This window comes from Salmo trutta, chromosome 20, assembly GCF_901001165.1.
Source record: "Salmo trutta chromosome 20, fSalTru1.1, whole genome shotgun sequence".
NCBI lineage: Eukaryota > Metazoa > Chordata > Actinopteri > Salmoniformes > Salmonidae > Salmo > Salmo trutta.
Window position 1 is genome coordinate 36381523 of NC_042976.1, and position 23554 is coordinate 36405076.

The 23554-nt window shown below is 39.7% G+C and overlaps 1 protein-coding gene across 1 annotated transcript; it reads left to right on the top strand.

The window, feature by feature from the left end:
• The first annotated feature begins 2411 nt into the window (after positions 1-2411).
• Positions 2412-6896, top strand: LOC115155969 (protocadherin-8-like). The gene is made up of 4 exons (XM_029703105.1): positions 2412-4919; positions 5048-5118; positions 5709-5833; positions 6094-6896. Exons 1-4 carry the CDS (start codon positions 2556-2558, stop codon positions 6444-6446), a joined length of 2913 nt encoding a protein of 970 aa, XP_029558965.1. The 5' UTR covers positions 2412-2555; the 3' UTR covers positions 6447-6896.
• The last annotated feature ends 16658 nt before the right edge of the window (positions 6897-23554 follow it).

Here is a 23554-nt window from a genome sequence, read left to right on the forward strand (position 1 = left end):
ACAGTCATTTTTAGAAACATTGAGAAATTGTTTGGTACATGTTTTGGTCAAATTAAACACCTTTGATAAGCAGATAGATAGCTATAGCTAGCTGGCAGCTTGCTAGCTAGTTAGCTCCTATGCCAATTTTAAGTATTTCTAATCTGATATCTGACTAACTCTGAAATATTAAGTTATTTCAAAATGAAAGTTAACTGGCTAGCGCATCATGATATGTGACATTTTGTTAGCTAGCTGTCCCCAGATTAGATCATGTGTTTTCCCTTATTGCATCTGCATGCTTGTTGCACCCATTCGTTCATGAGCCGGCTACTTGTTCTAAATACTATAATATCATCTGTTCAAAATAGTGGCAGCATCTGCACTAGTGGCCATTCGTTTTTTTTCATGCAAAAGTGAAATAGGTGAATTTATGCTGTTGTTCAAATGCACAGATCGCCTTATATATCATCTCAATGAAACCAGTAGGTCGAAAACTTGGCATCATATTTCTGTCATGCTGCTTTGTTGACAACTCCAACCACCTGTGCCCCAAGTATTCAGCCAATCAGTGGCCAGCACTGGACAAGTGTTAAGATTAGCTGGCAACTCACTTGTAACTATGAGCTCACATTAATTCAAATCAAATCAAATTTTATTTGTCACATACACATGGTTAGCAGATGTTAATGCGAGTGTAATGAAATGCTTGTGCTTCTAGTTCTGACCATGTAGTAATATCTAACAAGTAATCTAACAATTTCACAACTACCTTATACACACAAGTGTAAAGGAATGAATAAGAATATGTACATGAAAATATTGAATTGAACCAGCATTGCTGTTCTTGCACAGTATATCTATTTTTCCCATCATCAAATAAAATAAAATGACTTACTGATGGTTATAGCTATTGTAAAAACCTCTTAGATTGATGTTTACTCAGAATAAGAAGTGTTTGTGTACGAGTGGGCAGCAGTTTGTGAACAAAGACACTGCTGTAATCATTGGAATGGCAGGTTCATGTTTGATTGAATTCCAGACAGTTATAATTAATTGATGGTGCGCTGTTCTTGGCACAGCTAAAACCAGACTCAAGCTATCACATTCTCTATTGTGATAGCTTATGTTAAATTCTCTTTACCTCTTTTTACCAGTCAGTAGACCAACAAATGCTTGGTGCCCCAGTGACTATTTTTAAGTGTGTCGTTTTTAACACCTTCCTGTGCTTGCTCTATCAGGGGCTCAAACACATTTAGCTCCAACTTTTGAAAGGTGTCAGTCAGACCTGAGCCCTTTGAAGCCCAAAACTGTATTTTTAATCAACACACACTAATCACCCATATGTTTGCCAAAAGCTAGTTGAATATATTATATATATATTCACATGTTATTTTGTGTCAAACTTAAATCTGGTGGACACACACTCGAGTAGTACTAGTAGGCTACAGCCCAACCACTGTTGTTGGCTAGTGTAACCATGTGACCCTTGCATGTTGACCAAAATGTAGTCTAAGCCTGCACAAAAGGTAGAGCAAAGGTTATTTCAAAGTTGTTTAAAGGACAATTTGACCAATTTTTAACCTCATATGAATTCATCTCCAGCACCGTACAAGTGGCTACATATGTGAACATTTGTGTATTTATACGTTCTTCTGGTTAAAACGATAAGAAGAAATGCTCAAAATCAAGTAGGATTACATGAAAAGAAAAAACATTTTCAAAACCTGCAAACTGTTCTAGCCAGGGAGAGGGCATGTTCCTTCTCCCCAAATCCCCATGAGTCTCATAATGTTTGAAAATCACTGTTTTTAAAATGCTTTTACTTTTAGTTACATCATTACTTTTTAACACTAAATTTCATTTTCACATATGGAGACACTGGAGTGGTGCTGGAGATAAAGAATTTGAGGTTGAAAAGTGATGGAATTTCCCTTTAAATACTACAATTGGTGACAATTTGTTCATGGTTTGTTCATTCACAACATAAAAGTACTTAAATGCCATAATATTATTGGATGGTTAATACATGGTTAATAAAGTATTCACAGTATTTATAGTGAATGCATGGTACATATACATTTTTGTTCAACAGCGTTGGTGACTATTATTTTTCTGTATTCATAAACAGACCAACACATCAGTCTCAAATAACACATCAGCCTCAAATAACCTGTGAATGAAAGTCATTTGTTCAGATAGAAAAAGTCCAACTGGATTAATAGTCTATTGAAGAAGTGACAATATGTATACTTCAATGTGAGGCAGTTTTTCCTTATCATTATAAAATTCCATTACCAATGTATTTAAAAAGACCATTTGCACACAGTCAATGAGAGGGGCTGCAGTAATTGGCACCAGGCGGAAACCAAACGAGCCCCATTTGGCTGGCCAGTTGAATGCCATTGGTCTATTAGACAACTAATTTGCATAAATCAAGGTTTATAGGTCAATGCTCTCTTTGGACTGTATCCAATCTAGTTGGTCGTGGCAAGCGAGCTCAACATCACAACAAGTTTACTTCCAGCTCGTTTTCTTTATTAAGTTTTATTTCGTCATCTTCATTGACCTTTAAAATGGGATTCTGCTGGATTCGAGGAGTTGAAGAGTGCGTGTTACTTGCTGTTCTGTTCTACTCGGTTCAGTCTACAACTACGAGGTACTACACTTACGAAGAGGATGCGCCCGGGACAGAGATTGGAAATCTGTCTCAGGATTTAAAGATAGACCCAGCAGAGGACCCTGGAACATCTTTCCGCTTCATGCTGGAGACCAATTCGTCTGTGATTCAAATGAGGGAGATTGATGGACTTTTAGTAGTTGGGGAAACGATTGACCGAGAGCATCTCTGCCCAAGGTCCCCGCGGTGCTTTGTCACCTTCGACATAGTTGCCTTCTCCAAAGAAAAGTTTCAGCTGATTCACGTGGAGATCGAGGTAAAGGACATCAACGATAACTCACCCCACTTCCTCCACAAAGAGACGACCCTTGAGATATCCGAGAATGTTCAGGTGGACTCACGATTCCCGTTGGACATCGCTGTTGACCATGATGTCGGCAATAACTACATCCAACGTTACCATATCTCTCCCTCCAGCCATTTCATAGTTGATGTGCGCAGCAGGGAGGATGGAGTGAAGTATGCTGAACTTGTGCTTGTGAAAGCAATGGACAGAGAGGCTGAAGATTCCTACACAATTGAAGTGACGGCAACAGATGGCGGAGAGCCACCCAGGTCCGGATCAATGACTGTTCATATCAAAGTGCTGGATTTTAATGACAACAGCCCAACGTTTGAGCACAACTCACTAAAAGTTGAACTTTATGAGGATTCACCCATAGGTTACCAAGTGCTGAAAGTGCATGCGTTTGACCCAGATGCGGGCATCAATGGCGAGGTAGTGTATGGATTTGTAAAAGACACATCATCTGAAGCAATGCGCATTTTTAATGTAGACCGAATTTCCGGTGCTGTAACTTTAAAAACATTGGTTGATTATGAGAAGCAGAGGTCTTATGAATTGAACATTAAAGCATCCGATTTAGGCGCAAATGCTATTCCATCGACCTGCAAAGTTGTTGTTGATGTTGTAGATGTAAATGATAACGCACCAGAAATCATTATCAAGCCAATGACCTCGACTAGTGATGGTGTAGCTTACATCACGGAGGCCGCAGCGGAGGAAAGCTTTGTTGCGCTGATCAGCACCTCGGACAGTGACTCTGGCTCGAACGGTTACGTGCGCAGCAGCCTACACGGCCACGATCATTTCAAGCTGCAACAGGCCTACGGCGACACTTTTATGATTGTAACAACCACCACTTTAGATAGAGAGAAGATCCCAGAGTATAACCTCACTGTAGTGGCTGAAGACCTCGGAACACCACCTTTCAAAACAGTGAAGCAGTATACCATCAGAGTGACCGACGAGAACGACAACGCCCCCCTCTTCAGTAAATCCATTTATGAAGTTTCTGTCCTGGAGAATAATATCCCTGGGTCATATATAACTACTGTTGTAGCACGTGACCTTGATATGGGTAAAAATGCAAAAGTATCATACAAACTAATTGATTCAGATGTTGTGGGTGAGGCCTCCATTTTGACTTATGTGTCTATTGACCCAATGTCAGGGTCATTGTATAGTCTGAGATCTTTTGATTTTGAAACCGTCCAACAGATTGAATTAACCATCCAGGCTGATGACAAGGGCTCACCTCAGCTGTCAAGCACATCCATGATCAGAATCAAAGTGGTTGATCAGAACGACAACTATCCCTATTTCACCTTTCCTGTTATGCTGAATGACTCTGCTGAAGTTCCTCTTCCTGTCAATGCACCACTGGGGTACCTGGCCCTATGGGTCAAGGGTCAGGATAAGGATGAGGGAATGAATGGTGAGCTCAGCTTCAGAATCGTACAAGGTGACTCTAACCTATTTTCAATCAATAAAGACACTGGAGAAATAGCTCTAAAACAGGGGCTGACCTCTGCTATTGGAAATGTTTTGGAAATCAAAATTGCAGTGAGTGACAATGGGAGATCCCCCCTCTCCAGCAGTGCCACCATTCGCTTTGTTGTCACAGATTCGCAGCTCTCAGACGACCAAGTTGTCATTGTACTACGTTCAACTGAGGAGGAAGACGCAGGCCTGGATGTTTCAGTAGTAGTTATCATAATGCTCGGCGGGGGTTGTGCTCTGCTCCTGATTGCCATAGTGATTGTTGTTATCACATGCAAGTTGAATCAAGGAGGGAAGGATCAAGACTCCAAGAGAGACGTGTCTCACGGCTTGTTTGACTCCAGGCATCATCCCAGGCTCAACTCTGCAGAACCCAACATGTACGGTGGACCAAGAGGTTTCCTCAATGAAAGGACCTCTTCATCTCTTGACGAGTCCAGCCTGTACGAGGAGAAAAATGGAGACTTGGAGTCACAGGTGAGTGAAATATTTCATTCAGTTTCAATTGCGTTTAAATACAACTGTACACATTCAAGTGTAGCACTGCTCCTGATCAAAGTAGCTGAATTCATTTCCCATCCTGTTCTCTTGTGTTTGTTCTTTAGATGTTCCTGCCTCCTAAGCCTTTCCTACCAACGTCTTTGTGGCAAGGGGAAAAATACTGCCTGCAAATGAGGTAAGAATACCACCACGTTGATCATACTTGGCATGATGTGCTCTGTTATTACAGTTATTATTTTCCATGAGAAATCATTTCCATAACCAGTCACTGGAAGGTGCTTAACATTCCATATGCATACAGCAGATGTAGGGTTTTAATTGAATCACTCTTAGAATTTTCCTGCACAGCAGGACATGCAAACTTATAGTGCATTCAAGGTTTAAAAAGCCTTCTGAAGTGTGTAATTTCCACTTCAAAATGTCAGACTTGATTTGCCCAAACAAGAAATAAATCAACCTCTACAAAAAAATATATAAAAAATATGCACATCCAACTGATCAGGTGCAGGACAGAAGAACATAGTTATATCATCGTCAGGTCATTAATTATAATCCACATTATAATTCACATTTCCTGTTATTGCAGGATAATTTTCCTGCTGTATTAAGCTGGCTAAAATTAAGATCCTGTATCTGTACACGTGATTGCAGATGTTGTCCGGAGAGAGGGGCAGGGTGGTGGAAGGCTTCATAAGAGGGGGGAAAAAGCACACATCAATAATCAGATACAGCGGTGCAGTGGCTAATGTTTGATTCTATTCACAGTGGCATTGACCAGCAGAGCGTAAAGGACAGTGGCAAGGGAGACAGTGACTTCAATGACAGTGACTCTGACATCAGTGGGGATGGAGGCAAGAGGAACCTCAGCACCTTCCAGCCCTGGGCCAAAAGTGAGTTTACTACCATCACAATTTCATACTGAGATTTTAGAGTAGCAGAATGATGAAGATAACAGTTGGCATTTTATAGCACTTCATAGCACTCAAACTGCAGCGGATTACAATGTGTGGGGATTACTCACCCCTTCCACCACCAGTGTAAAACCCACCTGGCTATGTAGCACGGTAACAATGAATGACTCTGTCACTATCATTCTTTACTCCTTGGGCTTGGAAAGTCATTCTGTATGCGTGTGTGTGTTCTATTTCAGGTTCCTTCCACGCCGCTAACACCCTCGCTGTGGATTGTCAAGGCACTTACTGTGTAATACCAACCCAAAGCTTCCAGGCCCCACTAGACAATGCATACACAATTGGCTTTTCCCAAGCACCGGTCTACAACAATCCCCATGCCTATCCCCACACCTGGAAAGACTCTGGCTATAGCACCAGCATTCCCAAAGCAAGAAACACCATGCAGACGTTCTCTCATCACACAGGTACACTCCCCTCTTACTTCGCCCATCAAAAAAGGCAATCTGCTGCCGGACTTGCTGGAATTGAGGAGCACAACCAAGATATTACTACAGTGTCAACCATATCTGAAGTTGCCACCATTTTTTAAACAACCTGCCAAGTAAATATACAGATGGTTATTTATAGATACTGCAATATTCTTTATAGATACTGCAGTATTCCCTAGTTTCTACAGATACTGGTCGTACTGATAGACATATGGACATTTCATGTATGAAAAGGAAAGCAACTTGATGCATATTGAAAACAGCTGATGTATATTTTCTTTTATTCAATTGTGAAGATGTAGGTTATGTGTATATATTGATATTCTTATTGTATGAACATTTGTAAAAACATTGGTGTTTGTTTTATGACTAAACACAATATTAAAACGATGAGAGATACAGTATGTGCATAATTGTTTATGAGATAAGACCATTTCCCTGTCATCCTGTTTAGCATGACTTTTCTCTTATGGTCACACACCAAGAATTTTACCCACTGGGCTTGACTTTCCCATTAACCCATATATATATAGTGCCTTCAGAGTATTTACACCCCTGGACTTTTTCCACATTTTCTTGTGTTACAGCCATAATGTCAAAGTGGAATTATGTTTGTACACATTTTTACAAATTAATAAAACATGAAAAGCTGAAATGTCTTGTGTCAATAGGTATTTAACCATTATGTTATGTGCTTAGCAAGTCACTTAATAAGTTGCATGGACTCACTATGTGTGCAATAGTGTTCAACATGATTTTTTAATGACTACCTCATCTATGTACCCCACACATGCAATTAATTTCAAAAGGTTTTAACCACAAAGACCAGAGAGGTTTTCCAATGCCTCGCAAAGAAGGGCACCCATTGGTAGATGGGTAAAAAAAAAAAAGTACACACTGAATATCCATTTGAGCATGGTGAAATTAATAATTACACTTTGGATGGTATGTCAATACACCTAGTCACTACAAAGACACAGGCGTCCTTCCTAACTCAGTTGCCGGAGAAAAAGGAAACCGCTCAGGGATTTCACCATGAGGCCAATGGTGACTTTAAAACAGTTATATAGTTTAATGGCTGTGATAGGCGAAAACTGAGGATGGATCAACAACATTGTAGTTACTCCACAATACTAGCCTAAATGACAGAGTGAAAAGAAGGAAGCCTCTACAGAATAAAACTATTCCAAAACATACATCCTGTTTGCAACAAGGCACTAAAGTAAAACTGCAAAAAATGTGGCAAAGAAATTAACTTTATGTCCTGAATATAAAGCGTTATGTTTGGGGCAAATCCAACACAACACATCACTGAGTACCATTCTTCATATTTTCAAGCATGGTGATGGCTGCATCATGTTATGGGTATGCTTGTAATCGGCAAGGTATAGGGAGTTTTTTAGAATACAAGTAAACAAAATAGAGCTAAGCACAGACAAAGTCCTAGAGCAAAACCTGGTTCAATCTGCTTTCCAACAGACAATGGGAGACAAATTCATCTTTCAGCAAGACAATAGCCTAAAACACAAGGCCAAATATATTGAATGTTCGTTCCTGAGTGGCCTACTTACAGTTTTGACTTAAATCAGCTTGAAAATCTATGGCAAGACTTGAAAATGGCAATGATCAACAACCAACATGACAGAGTTTGAATAATTTTAAAAAGGATCATGTGCAAAACTCTCAGAGATTTACCCCAAAAGACTCACAGCTGTAATCATATGGGATTATAATGATGACACACAACTACATGATTTTGTATTTTGAATTTCGTGGTCGCACATTGAGATTCGTGGTTGCAGGTACGATTCGCAAATGTGTAATTACATTTTGCAAGCTTGTATCATGATGTGTGAAAGATGGTCACAAACTTGTGAATTGACATTTGAATACATTCAATAAGATTTGCAAGTATAATGTATTTTCAGAATTAATACAAGTCCATTTAGGAGTATGAATATTTTGCTGTGAATCAAAAACACACTTGCAGATTTTGAATCTGCGTGTGCTCGGAGTTCTGTCACTGTTGTCATGTTACCAAGACATTCGTTACATGCTGACCACACCGCTCGGGTCGCGTGCGCGAGCATTGCAAAATAAATGTACACATACATGTCATTCAATCATTGCACCCACACTGCTCGCACACGCCAACGAGCGTCTGCATTGCCAAGCGCTAAAATAGAAGTCAGCTCTATTTGTGACGCTGAACGCGGTACAAGTCCTGCCTCTCCCATCTCCTCATTGGTTTATAGAAGCAGATACCCATGTGCCATCTCCTCATTGGTTATACCCATGTGGGGGATTTAAATATTAACTGAGGTCGGTCGATTGTCGTGGTAATTGTCACGGTTGTCGTCGGTAATGGAGGACCAAAACGCAGCAGGTATGTGTATGCTCATCTTGCTTTTAATAAATACAAAATGAACACCAAAATAACAAAGAATGAACGATCAACAAAAAAACAGTCTGGTAAGGCACAAGGCTAAACACAGAACAATCACCCACAAATAACAAACACAAACACACCCTAATATATGGGACTCTCAATCAAAGGCAGATAGACAACACCTGCCTTCAACTGAGAGTCCCAACCCCAATTAACCAAACATAGAAACAGACATACTAGACTAAACATAGAATACCTGAAAACCAAACAGTGCCCAAAAACCCCGGAATACTTAAACCAAATGCCCCTTCAACAAAACACACCACCCCGAACCACATAAAACGAATACCCTCTGCCACGTCCTGACCAAACTACAATACTAATTAACCCTTATACTGGCCAGGACGTGACAGTAATACTATGAAAGTTAAATGCCAATCGCCATATAAAGTCCAAAGAAGAAAAAGCCTGGAAGGAGGAGAGATGACTAGAAACGTTTCGGTTGACCGTTTTATGTGTGGATTAATTGTCAGAGTAGAGGATCTTGTGCATTTCAGGTAAAATAACAACTCAACATTTATATCCCAGAACAAATTGGCTAGCAACAGCAAGCTAGCTAAATAGGACAAATTAGCTGGCAACTGCAAGCTAGCTAGCTAGATTGCCATAAATGTTTAATGCTTTCGACCTGTCCCCAAATTATTATAATTGGTTCAGACTTTGTTTTGATACTCAACCTGCATGTCGCGTTTGTTGTGGGGGGGACAAAATCTATTTGCGCACGATGGCGCACGTGCGTGTCCGGTCTGGGTATGGGCATGGTGTAAACCTGTATAAATGTTTGTACATATGTAGAAAGAGATTTGCAAGGGGCAGGATCTTTTACTCCTGAACAATCAGTTCCCTCTGCCAAAACCACAACCGCCTAACCATTGGCTGTATTGCTCCATCAATCAAATCTCAGGAACTATCTCCCCACATGAGCAAGAGAGAGTAATCGTCTAGTTTATCTATGTTCATCGATTTTTTTTTGTGTGTGTGAAATGGCATGACAGTAGTTTACTTATCATGTGAAATATAATGGTACATTTCAGACGAACTCCAGACCAGTCATTGCATTGACAGCCACTATTGCGGCAACTAGCTGGCCTTTGACATTCATCCTAGCTTTACTATCAATGGGCTAGCTTTATCAGGCATCTTTAGATGCGAAGGGAAAACAAATATATTTGCTAGTTAGTTGATTAAGTTGATTATAAATGCCATTAGTTAGCTAGATAGCTAAATTTAAACTGCTGGGGAAAAGCTAGCTAGATAGCTAACTCCCATCATCATCACTGCAGTGTAGCTAATGGTAGCTATGTTTCTAGAAAATATAAAATATTTACTGTATTTGAAGCTATATTTTAAACACGTGTAACTATCTTTTGAACACTTGTCAAACTACTTAATTCCACTGCCTGTTTCTTGATTAATTTGGAACTTAAAAAATTGGCAAGAAAAATGCCCCTCCCAATTTCCCTGCAAATAGACTATTAGGCTGGTTGGGTATCACTTGGCTGATGTGCACATTTACATGAGTGTTTAATTAGCCTAGTTAGCCAAGTTACTGACTGACTAGGATTAATGTTATTCATGTTTTTGTTGTTATTGCATTTCAGGTGGAGAGTAAGTAAGATCAGCATGCTGCCAGACCACCAAATAATCCTTGAGGTATTACAGCCAATGCTAATGAACTGGATATTGTATTTGAATTGCACTTTTATGTCATTGACACTAACAAAATGGTAGGATTGTTCAGCTACGTTCAGTAAATGCTAACACAGCTTTGGTGGTGAAACGTGCATTTATTGTCATCTCCCTATCAGGCCACTGCATGCTGTGACAGGGGCCTGGATAGTGACACACATCTTCTTTAAGCTGCCTGCCTGAATACTGGGGCCTTCAGTGGTACCTTCCCTTTGGTAGGGCAGCAGGTAGCCTAGTTTTTAGAGCATTGGGCCAGTAACCGAAAGGCTGTTAAATCAAATCCCTGAGCTGACAAGGTAAAAATCTGTCGTTCTGCCCCTGAACAAGGCAGTTAACTGTTCTTAGGTTCTCATTGTAAATAAGAATTTGTTCTTAACTGACTTGCCTAGTTATTCTTTTTAAAATTATTACAGAAAGAGTCTCCTTATCCCTGTCTTGTAGCCATTTAACATGTACTGTATGTAAGCACTTAAATTCATAGAAACTGATACAAACACAATAACTAACTTATATTTACTTATCCCTGGCTGCTTTTAGACAGGCAACACATTTCTGATCTTTTTTCCACTAATTGGTCTTTTGACCAATCACATCAGATCTTTTCACAACTGCTCTTTTTCAGAGCTGATCTGATTGGTCAAAAGACCAATTTGTGAAAAAAAGATCAGACTTGGGCTGCCTATTTAAACATAGCCTATTTGTCCTATACTTCAGTCTTGTCTGGGATATATAGTACCAGTCAAAAGTTTGGATTCACCTACTCATTCAAGGGTTTTTCTTTTTTTTTTTACTATTTTCTGTGTTAGAGAATAATAGTGAAGACATCAAAACTATGAAATAACACATATGGAATCATGTAGTAACCATATAAGTGTTAAACATATCAAAATATATGTTATATTTTAGATTTTTCAAAGTAGCCACCCTTTGCCTTGATGACAGCTTTGCACACGCTTGGCATTCTCTCAACCAGTTTCACCTGGAATGCTTTTCCAACAGTCTTGAAGGAGTTCCCACATGTGCTGAGCACTTGTTGGCTGCTTTTCCTTCACTCTGCGGTCCAACTCATCCCACGCCATTTCAATTGGGTTGATGTCGGGTGATTGTGGAGGCCAGGTTATCTGATGCAGCACTCCATCACTTTTCTTCTTGGTCAAATAGCCCTTACACAGCCTGGAGGTGTGTTGGGTCATTGTCCTGTTAAAAACACAAATGATAGTGGGACTAAGTGCAAACCAGATGGGATGGCATATCGCTGCAGAATGCTATGGTAGCCATGCTGGTTAAGTTTGCCATGAATTCTAAATATATCACAGACAGTGTCACCAGCAAAGCACCCCCACACCATCACACCTCCTCCTCCATGCTTCACGGTGGGAACTACACATGCAGAGATCATCCGTTCACCTACTCTACGTCTCACAAAGACACAGAGGTTGGAACCAAAAATCTCAAGTTTAGACTCATCAGACCAAAGGACAGATTACCACCGGTCTAATGTCCATTGCTCGTGTTTCTTGGCCCAAGCAAGTCTATTCTTCTTATTGGTGTTCTTTAGCGGTGGTTTCTTTGCAGCAATTCGACCATGAAGGCCTGATTCACACAGTCTCCTCTGAACAGTTGATGTTGATATGTGTCTGTTACTTGAACTCTGAAGCATTTATTTGGGCTGCAATTTCTGACGCTGCTAACTCTAATGAACTTATCCTTTGCAGCAAAGGTAACTCTGGGTCTTCCTTTCCTGTGCCGGTCCTCATGAGATCCAGTTTCATCATAGCACTTCATGGTTTTTGCAACTGCACTTGAAGAAACTTTCAAAGTTCTTGAAATTTTCCGAATTAACTGACCTTCATGTCTTAAACTAATGATGGAATGTGTTTTCTCTTTTCTTATTTGAGCTGTTCTTGCCATAATATCAACTTGGTCTTTTACCAAATAGAGCTATCTTCTATATACCACCCCTACCTTGTCACAACACAACTGAATGACTCAAACGCATGAAGATGGAAAGAAATTCCACAAATTAACTTTTAACAAGGCACAACTGTCAATTGAAATGCATTCCAGGTGACTAACTCATAAAGCTGGTTGAGAGAATGTCAAGAGTGTGCAAAGCTGTCATCGAGGCAAAGGGTGGCTACTTTGAAGAATCTCAAATATAAAATACATTTTGATTTGTTTAACACTTTTTTATGGTTATTACATGATTCCATATGTTATTTCATAGTTTTGATGTCTTCACTATTATTCTACAATGTAAAAAAGAAAAACCCTTGAATGAGTAGGTGTGTCCAGACTTTTGACTGGTACTGTATATTTTAGTTGGCACACCTGTGTGATGTCCTTTATGCATGAATAAAAAATGTATTCACCCTGGATATGAGACTTGCATTGATTGTAGACCTTTTTTAATCATAAGCTCTAGGTGTTGTCTTGATGGAGAAGGTCTGAATGTTGTCAGATGTTTAAGTTACCGTAGTAGTTAGTAAAAATGAGAACAGGTTAAGAAACAGTTATTGTTTTGTAACCTATAAAAAAAATTAACGAGTAGTTTATACAGAAATGTATTACATTTGGTGGTCATCCCCCAAATTTGACCATTGATAGTTGCATCCTTCCTCAGGGAACTGTCGATAGCTGACAACATGTTGCCAGGTTTTTTGATGTTCTGCTCTAGAATTCCATGGCCCAGCATACTCACCTGGGAATAGGGGATGGACACGTTCGATTTTATAAAAGTCTGGGAGACATTTAAAGGGATGGGAGAGCATGATTGAGTGAGTACAGTAAATACAATCCAACTAGTGGCCCTGGATAATATGCTATATGTCATCACACAGACAGACAACCGTAGTGAAGGAGGTTTACATAGAGCATACAGTATATACCACCAGCGGAGCTTACTTCTCTGTGCTCTGGAGAGTAGTTGGTCTGAAGCCTCTGGAGGTCCTTGGATTGTTCTCTGTTGCACCTGTAGAGAAATGGATAGATGTACTGAATACTCTTGAAAGAGAGAGAGAGCAAGAGAGTTAACATTTACATTGTTGATTATTGAGGACAATAAGGGTGTTGTCCAATCAGTCTAATGGTTGAGTAAAACACACAGCAACTCAATGCTTTTCAATAGGAGGAGTGTGTTGGGGGGGGGGTTCCCCACCAAACAGCTGTGTTGGACATGTGTTTCATGCATTTTGGTTTGAAGGTAGCCTTATTCTGAGGTTCAAGTTGTATCTTCATATCTCTCATCTCTCACTCCCTCTGACCCCTAAGCCCGCACCCCTGACCTCTAATTGGCCCAGAGCCTCTGGCAAAACCCTCCAATCAGTCTCTCTGACAGGGAGTTACTCCAGGAGTAGACAGGTTTACAGTGCACAGGGCTATATATGTTAAAAGTATTCATGACTTACTGACACTGACATGGAGAGCTCCATGTTCCTGCTCCATGTTCCTACTGGTAGCAACCATACTCCATGTCCTGCCATGGAGTATGGTTGTATCCATCTCCACCAGGCTCCTGGAAATCAGATAACCAACTTGCATAAATTTGAAAATCAAATCAAATTTTATTAGTCACATGCGTCGAATAGTGAAATGTAATGCTTACTTACAAGCCCCTAACCAACAATGCAGTTTCAAAAAAATACGGATAAGAATAAGAGATAAAAGTAACAAGTAATTAATGAGCAGCAGTAAAATAACAATAGCGAGACTCTATACAGGGGGGTACCGATAGAGTCAATGTGCATGGGAACTGGTTAGTTGAGGTAGTATGTACATGTAGGTATAGTTATTAAAATGACTCTGCATAGATGACAACAGAGAATAGCAGAGGTGTAAAGAGGGGGGGGGACAATGCAAATAGTCTGGGTAGTCATTTGACTAGATGGCTTCTGGTTGGGGTATGTACGTACGGTCACTGTGGGGATGACGTCATCGATGCCAATGACTAATGTGGTGTACTCCTCAATGCCATCGGATGAATCCCGGAACATATTCTAGTCTGTGCTAGTCTTGTAGCTAAGCTTCTGCTTCATCTGACCACTTTTTTATTGATCTAGTCACTGGTGCTTCCTGCTTTAATTTTTGCTTGTAAGCAGGAATCAGGAGGATATAATTATGGTCAGATTTGCCAAATGGAGGGCGAGGGAGAGCTTTGTATGAGTCTCTGTGTGTGGAGTGTAGGTGGTCCAGAATCTTTTTTCCTCTGGTTGCACATCTAACATGCTGTTAGAAATTTGGTAAAACGGATTTAAGTTTCCCTGCATTAAAGTCACCGGCTACTAGGAGCGCCACCTCTGGGTGAGCGTTTTCTTGTGTGCTTATTATAAAGCTCATTCAATGCTGTCTAAGTGCCAGCCTCTGGCCTAAATTGAACAAAAACGTGCACAACGTTCAGTCCTCTGGGACAGAAATCACCCACATCTCTATTATTGAATGAGCTTCCCAAGTTACAAGTTTAGCTACAGTTCTGCATGATAGAGAATAACATGTGTGAATCTGTTTCTATCTAACCTTGTGAATGAACACCAAGAACCCAAGATTTTCCTGGTGGCTGGGCGGTTCCCAAGTTCTTTAGATCTGTCTGGGTGTTAGGGATGTGCTTCAAACTGAGGAAAAGAGCAGAGGGGGAAGACATTAACCTCACTGCTCAAATTTCAGTGCTGATTGAAGTTGCTGAGAACCCCATCTACCTTTAACTAATGTGCCATCATTTTGTAAACAGTTTTATATTTTCATAAGCTTCATCAAGTTGTCACTTGTTTACTTTTAGCTAGCTAATCTATTTGCATTGAAATTGAGGAGGGCATTCTTCTTGCCAACTTTTTCAGTCACCAATTAATCAATAAACAAGCAGTGGAATGTAGTTTGACAAGTGTTCTAAAGTCAGTAACAAGATGTGTGTCACCATCCAGGCCCTTGTCACAGCATGCAGTGGCCTGATAAATACATTATGTACGTTTCACCACCAAAGCCGTGTTAGCATTTACTGCACGTTGCTGAACAATCCAACCATTTTGTTAGTGTCAGTGATATAAATGGGCAATTCAAATACAATATCCAGTTCATAAGCATTGACTGTAATACATCTAGGGTCCTTTGGTGGTCTGGCAGCATGCTCCTTTCTAATGATCTTACTTCCTCCCCACCTGAAATGCAATAACAACAAAAACATGAATAACAATCATTCTAACCAGTCAGTAAATTGGCTAACGAAGCTAATTAAACACTAAATGTGCACATCAGCCAAATGATACTCAACCAGCCTAAGTCTATTTGCAGTGAAATTGGGAGGGGCATTTTTCTTTGCAACTTTTCAGTCACCAATTAATCAATAAACAGGCAGTGGAATTAAGTAGTTTGACAAGTGTTCAAAAGTCAGAAACAAGTCTTTAACATATATTTTCTAGAAACCTAGCAAACATTAGCTACACTGCAGTGATGATGGTGGGAGTTAGCTAGCTAGCTTTCCCCTAGCAGTTTCAATTTAGCTATCTAGCTAGCTAATGGCATAATGGATTTCATCAATCAGATGGTTAACTAACTAGCAAATATATTTGTTTTCCCCTCACATCTAAAGCTGCCTGATAAAGCCAGCCAGTTGATATTAAAGCTAGGATGAATGTCAGAGGCCAGCTAGCGAACGCAGTAGTGTCTGTCTGAAGTTTGCCTGATATGTACAATTATATTTCACATGATAAGCAAACTGTCATGCCTTTTCACAACAACAAACAATTGATAAACACAGATAAAAGGGACGATTACTTTCAAGTAGATCTTTTGTTTAATTTACCTCATCCTCTCTTGCCCATGTGGGGAGATACTTCCTGCAATTTGATTGATGGAACAATCCAGGCAATGGTTAGGAGGTTGTGATTTTGGCAGAGGGAACTGATTGGTTAGGAGTTAAATGACCTGCGCCCAGAGAGCAAATCACATTTTCACTTGCAAATCTCTTTCTACAAATGTACAAAACTTTGTACAGGCTTACATGCTGACCACAGGGCTAGCGTCACGTGTGCGAGCATTTCAAAATAAATGTACACATCTGCCTAGCCAGGCGCTACAATAGAACTTGGATCTATTTGTGATGCTCGACGCGCTGCAAATCCTGCCTCTCCCATCTCCTCATTGGTTTTAAGGAGCATACACCCACGTGGGTGATTGAAAGATGAACTGAGGTCCATACTCCAGTCCAGTTGGTTGTGGTAATGCACCTTGAAGTTGGTTGACAACCACCATATAAAGTCCAAAGAAGAAGCCTGAAGGAGGAGAGATTTCTAGAGACTAACTCGGTTTATCGTTTTATCTGTGGTTTAATTGTCGGAGTAGAGGACCTTGTGCATTTCAGGTAAAATAACAACCCAATGTTTATATCCCAGGACAAATTAGCTAGCAACAGCAAGCTGGCTAAATAGTGCAAATTAGCTAGCAACAGCAAGCTAGCTAGCTAAATTGCCATAAATGTTTAATGCTTTTCGACCTGTCCCCAAATTAATATAATTCGTTCAGAGTTTGTTTTGATATTTTGTCTTGCGTGTCCTGATTGCGTCTGGTGTGGGTGGACAAAACCAAACTTGCGCATGATGGCGCACACGGACATACACGCACATGCGGTGTGGTCAGCATGTTATGTATCTCTTGGTAAAGTGACAATAGTGACAGAACTCCGAGCGTGCACAGATTCAAAGTCTGCAAGTCTATTTTTGATTCAAAGAGGAATATTCATACTAGTAAATGGATTTCAAATCATTCTGAAATAAATTATTGATTGTTTTCAAATGTCAAGTTATAAATTTGGGACCGTTGTTAAGTCTTTCACACATCATGATACAAGCTTGCAAAATTAAATTACACATTTGTGAATCGCACTTGCGACCACGAATCTCAATGTGCGACCACGAAATTCAAAATACAAACTCTCAAAGTTCTGTCATCATTATAATCCCATAGAATCGCTACCACTGAGTATATGCAGTGCCTTCGGAAAGTATTCAGACCCCTTGACTTTTTCCACATTTTGTTAAGTTACAGCCTTATTCTAAAATGGATTAAATAACAAACAAATTCTCAGCAATCTACACACAATACCCCATAATGACAAAGGGAAAACAGGTTTTAAGAAATGTTTGCAAATGTATTAGAAATTGTACACTGAAATACCTTATTTGCATAAATATTTAGACCCTTTGCTATGAGACTCCAAATTGAGCTCAGGTGCATCCTGTTTCCATTGATCATCCTTGAGATGTTTCTACGACTTGATTGGAGTCCATCTGTGGTAAATTCAATTAATTAGACATGATTTGGAAAGGCACACACGTCTAAGGTCCCATAGTTGACAGTGCATGTCAGAGCAAAAACCAAGCCATGAGGTCGAAGGAATTGTCCTCCCTAGAGCTCCGAGACAGGATTGTGTCGGGGCACAGATCTGGAGAAGGGTACTAAGCATTTCTGCAGCATTGAAGGTCCCCAAGAACAGTAACCTCCATCATTCTTAAATGGAAGAAGTTTGGATGTTACGGCTGTCGTAATGTGAAGGGGACCAAAGCGCAGCGTGGTAAGTGCTCATGATTTTATTTCACTATGAAACACTCGAACAAAATAACAAAACGAAAACAAGCCAACAGTTCTGTCAGGTAACAGAAAACTAAACAGAAAACAACTACCCACAAACACAGGTGGGAAAAGGCTGCCTAAGTATGATTCCTAATCAGAGACAACGATAGACAGCTGCCTCTGATTAGGAACCATACTCGGCTAAAACAAAGAAATACAATACATAGAATGCCCACCCCATATCACACCCTGACATAACTAACCAGAGAAAAACGTCTCTCTCAGGTCAGGGCGTGACATTGGAACCACCAAGTCTCTTCCTAGAACTTGCCGCCTTGCCAAACTGAGCAATCTGGGGTGAAGGGCTTTGGTCAGGGAGGTGACCAAGAACCTGATGGTCACTCTGAGAGAGCTCCAGGGTTCCTTTGTGGAGATGGGAGAGCCTTCCAGAAGGACAACCATCTCTGCAGCACTCCACCAATCAGGCCTTTATGATAGAGTGGCCAGACGGAAGCCACTCCTCAGTAAAAGGCACATGACAGCCCGCTTGGAGTTTGCCAAAAGGCACCTAAAGACTCTCAAACCATGAGAAACAAGATTCTCTGGTCTGCTGAAACGAAGGTTGAACTCTTTGGCTCAAATGCCAAGCGTCATATCTGGAGGAAACCTCCACCATCCCTATGGTGAAGCATGGTGGTAGCAGCATCATGCTGTGGGGATGTTTTTCAGCAGTGGGGACTGCGAGGCTAGTCAGGATCGAGGCAAAGATGAACAAAGCAATGTACAGAGAGATCCTTGATGAAAACCTGCTCCAGAGTGCTCAGGACCTCAGACTGGGGCGAAGGTTCACCTTCCAACAGGACAATGACCCTAAGCACACAGCCAAGACAAGACAGGAGTGGCTTCGTGACAAGTCTCTAAATGTCCTTGAGTGGCCCAGCCAGAGCCCGGACTTGAACCCGATCAAACATCTCTAGAGAGACCTGAAAACAGCTGTGCAGCAAAGCTTCCCATCCAAGCTGACATAGCTTAAGAGGATCTGCAGAGAAGAATGGGAGAAACTCCCTAAATACAGGTGTGCCAAGCTGGTAGCGTCATACCCAAGAAGACTCGATGCTGTAATCCCTGCCAAAGGGGCTTCAACAAAGTACTGAGTGAAGGGTCTGAATACTTATGTAAATGTTATATTTCCGGTTTTTATTTTTAATACATTTGCAAAAAATTCTTGCTTTGTCTTATTGGGGTATTGTGTGTAGTTTGATGGGGGGGGACTATTTAATCAATTTTAAAATAAGTCTGTAACGTAACAAAATGTGGAAAAAGTCAAGGGGTCTGAATACTTCCCGAATGCTCTGTATGATTCTAACATGTATTGACTCAAGCGTGTGAAAACTTATGTAAATAGACATTTCTGTATAAATGTGCAAAATTTTCTAAAAATATGTTTTCACTTTGTCATTATACGGTATTGTGTGTGGATGGATGACAAAAAAATTAATTGAATCCATTTTGAATTCAGGCTGTAACACAACAACGTGTGGAATAAGTCAAGGGTTAAGAATACTTTCTGAAGGCACTGTATATAGTATGTGAAATTATATATAAGGTGTATAAACAAACAATTATAATGTTATTTGTTAGTTATGATGGCTTATAGTATAAAATGAATCAATATGCATCTAAGCAAAGTCCATTATGATGGCAAACAGATTGTGTGCTACAAATATATTGTGTTATTTTAGACAAAATAATTTGCTAATCAAATTATGTAATCATGTTTACATTATTTACACTTTGGTTAATTCTTACATAGTGTTAATATGGAAAACCACAAGGATACTTGGCACACTCAATCCCCAGTGGTATTAAGAACAATCCTCTTTTCATGCAAGGGAAAAGCACCAGTGATCTTTAACATAAAGATACAGATTTATTTCAATGTCATACAAATGATGCTGGACACAGCACTTGACTTGTATCATCAGTAAATGCCTGTATGGCTAAAGTACATTTCCAGTACTTCAGTTGCTTTATGTTCCAATAAATACAGTATGTACCGTTCACAATGAGTAGTCTACTAATTTTGGGCTTTTTGGGTGGCACAGCGGTCTAAGGCACTGCATCTCAGTGCAAGAGGCGTCACTACAATCCCTGGTTCAAATCCAGGCTGTATCACATCCGGCCGTGATTGGGAGTGTCATAGGGCGGCTCACAATTGGCCCAGCGTCGTCTAGGTTTGGCCAGGGTAGGCTGTCATTGTAAATAAGAATTTGTTCTTAACCGACTTGCCTAGTTAAATAAAGGTAAAAAAAATGCATTACTTTGAGACAAGAAAGTTTTGTTCAAACTGTCAATCGAAAATTTGACATTTTTATTAAAGGAAGAAAAGCATCCATCATTCAATCAAAGAAATGTCATTGGGGAAGTGGAATTCTTTTCATGGCTAACTTAAAACGTGGTTAGGAAGTCTTCTTATTTCACTTTTGATGAGTTAAACAGCAGAATATGTCCCAGGTGACCTGGATTGACTTTCAGCCTCCAGGATAGAACCTGCAGTGTAAAAAATATCCTGTAGTTTTTACAGTCAATTACTGTCAGCACAGAAGCCATTGGGTTGCTGTACATTTACAGACAATTACTGGCAGCACAGAAGCCAGTAAATTACTGTAGATTTACAGGACCTTTACTGTAAGACAAATGTACAGCTATTACTGAAACACCTGATTACAGGAACATGCTGTATTTTTAGAATTGATAGTACATTACCGGAAGTACAGTGGTTAGTAAACTGTTTCAGATTTACAGTGTAGGTAGCTAGTGCCAACACGGGCAGTTACATGTATTTACATGTATTTTCTATACTGTAGGTATTTCAATACCTATTTTGTCATTTGTATTTTGCCTGCCCCAACTACAGTTAATGTAGCCTATTTTGTAACAGTCTAATTAGAATACATGTATTTTGTAATACAAATATACACACTGAGTGGGTGGAACTCAATATTACAAAGGTGTTCTTAATGTTTTATAAAATGTAAATGTATAATTGTAAAAGAATAATGCTTGCAAAGTACACTGCTGGGTATTATTCTAATGACCTCCGCCCCCAAACAAGGACAAATTTGATCAAAATACAAATAATTTGAAGGCGGAGCTCATTGGAATAATACCCAGCAGTGTGCTTTGCGAATGTACATTTTTAACAATTACATTTTGGTCATTTAGCAGATGTGCTTGTCCAGAGCGACTTTTGGTAGGCCATCATTGTAAATAAGAATTTGTTCTTAACTGGCTTGCCTAGTTAAATAAAGGTTAAAGAAAAAAAGAAAAGGAAAAATGAATCTAAGGTTGCTAAAAAAAAAAGTTTCTGTAACCGTTACCGGGAATGTTGTTGTAGTTAAGGATACATTGTAATATTCACTGCAGAGCAATGACAAAGTGTATTACTGTAGCATTAGCCTACCATACTGTAAGAAAGTGGATGTTACTGTAATAATGTTAGTACTGTATGGTAATTACATGGGATTAGTACAAGCAGTTTGGCTGCTAGGTATTTGTATATTACAGCATATTTATGTATAGGTGGCGTTTTATATCACTTGCACTTCTAGAGACCTAAACAAAGGCTTCCAAACCTGCAGTGATTACAGGGCAAAACAGATCAAAAGGACAAGGCCTAATATTCAACCATTAAAGGTTTAAGACCCGCTATTCCCTATAGACATTAAATTGTTAAGGCAAGACTACCACATATCAGTTAAATTGGTACAGCATTGTCATTAATGGGTGCAACAAATAGCAACTTACAAGGCACGTCTCAAAATACTCCTACAAAATGTTTCCACAATGCACCATCATTTACAGAATGCTACAATAAATATACAGCAATACAGTACTATATGGTTAAATTGTATTGTAAAAAACAACAACAACGTGCATCCAGATGGGGGCTTGGTAAACCCTGTGTTATAGCATATCAATGAATATTTGGTGTTTTATATCACTTGCACTTATAGAGGCCTTAACAATGGCTTCGAAACTGGCAGTGTGACTACAGGGCAAAACAGATCAAAAGCTTACTGCCACTATGATCTGTCCCCTATATACATGTACTGTAGGTGTTAGGGAACTATTACCACATATCACTTAAATTGGTGCATAACTCTTACTAATGGGCGCAACAAGTACAGCCTCTTACAAGGCACGCCTCAAAATGTGTTAATGAGCCACAACAATACCATGCACCCACAAAAGGTTTTTGGTGCTCCAAAAATACAATATGGTATAGTATTCTGTGGGGGTGGTACTGAATTACAGTAAATGACTGAGGGCACAGTAGCCAGGACATTACTGTAGATTTTCAGGAAAAAGGTTTTACAGTTTAAAAATACAGTATGGTACTGAATTACAGTAAATTTCTGGCAACACAGTAGCCAGTAAATTACTGTAGATTTACAGGATAAATATACAAAGAAATATGGTATGGTACTGTATTCTGTAGGGTACAGCATTCTCACTAATGGGTGCAACCAATATAGCCTCTTACAAGGCACGACTCCAAATATGTTAATGAGACAGATTATTTCTCCGCCCACAACATTTTACCATGGCGCTGCTGTAAAATTACAGCAATTGTACAGTAGTGTAGTGTAATGCCATTGAGCCCTCATAATGCATTGATCTTTAAAGTACTGTACTGTAATATAGAATTACCATAGCTAACTAAACGTTTTGCTGTAAATTTACAGCAATTTGTTACAGTGAATGCAAACTCATCTGCAGCAAATCTCTAGTTTTTGGTAGTTTGTGTATATGAGAGATGATCTTCTGATGAAACAGTTTCCCTTTTGTGTTGTTCTGTTGCGTCAGCTCCTGCTTGTGATGTTGTTGATGATGATGATTCAAAGTTGTATCGTCTGCATATGGGCTGACAGTCTTGTTTAGGCTATGCGGCCTTTGTGCTGGTTTCACAGAATCCTCTAATGGTTTAGGGTCGGCATCAAATGAACCTGCAATTTAGAAGAGCAAATAAGACACCAGGATTTAAAAAATCATACATAATCCAGCCATCTGAAGTTCATGCCCTGAAGGAAGAGGGGGGAAAAGTATTACTTGAATTTTTGCCAGAGAACCTACAGTTCCAGTGCTAGAAGCAGATGCTGGATGTTCATTAGCAAGTCGTTTTTTCCATTCAACAAAGCTAAGACTACTATTCGTCACTAAGGAATTATATAAGATAGATGAACATATGGTGTATAGTTTAAATCAAGATGAGCATTTGTATTGATTAGTTGCACATTTTCTAGGAAGCTCTCACAACTAACCACAATACACCTCCTTCAGAATATTCTTATTCCATATCCACTGATTGTATGGTTAGGAAGCCCCCAAGAATCTTGGGAATTTTTTGTGGCAAAATGGACAGCCTATATGTTTATGACGTTCCACTATGGACAAAATAAGGCCATAGTTTTTTTCTCTGGGTGATGTAGGCTACCAGCTTGTGACTGGTTG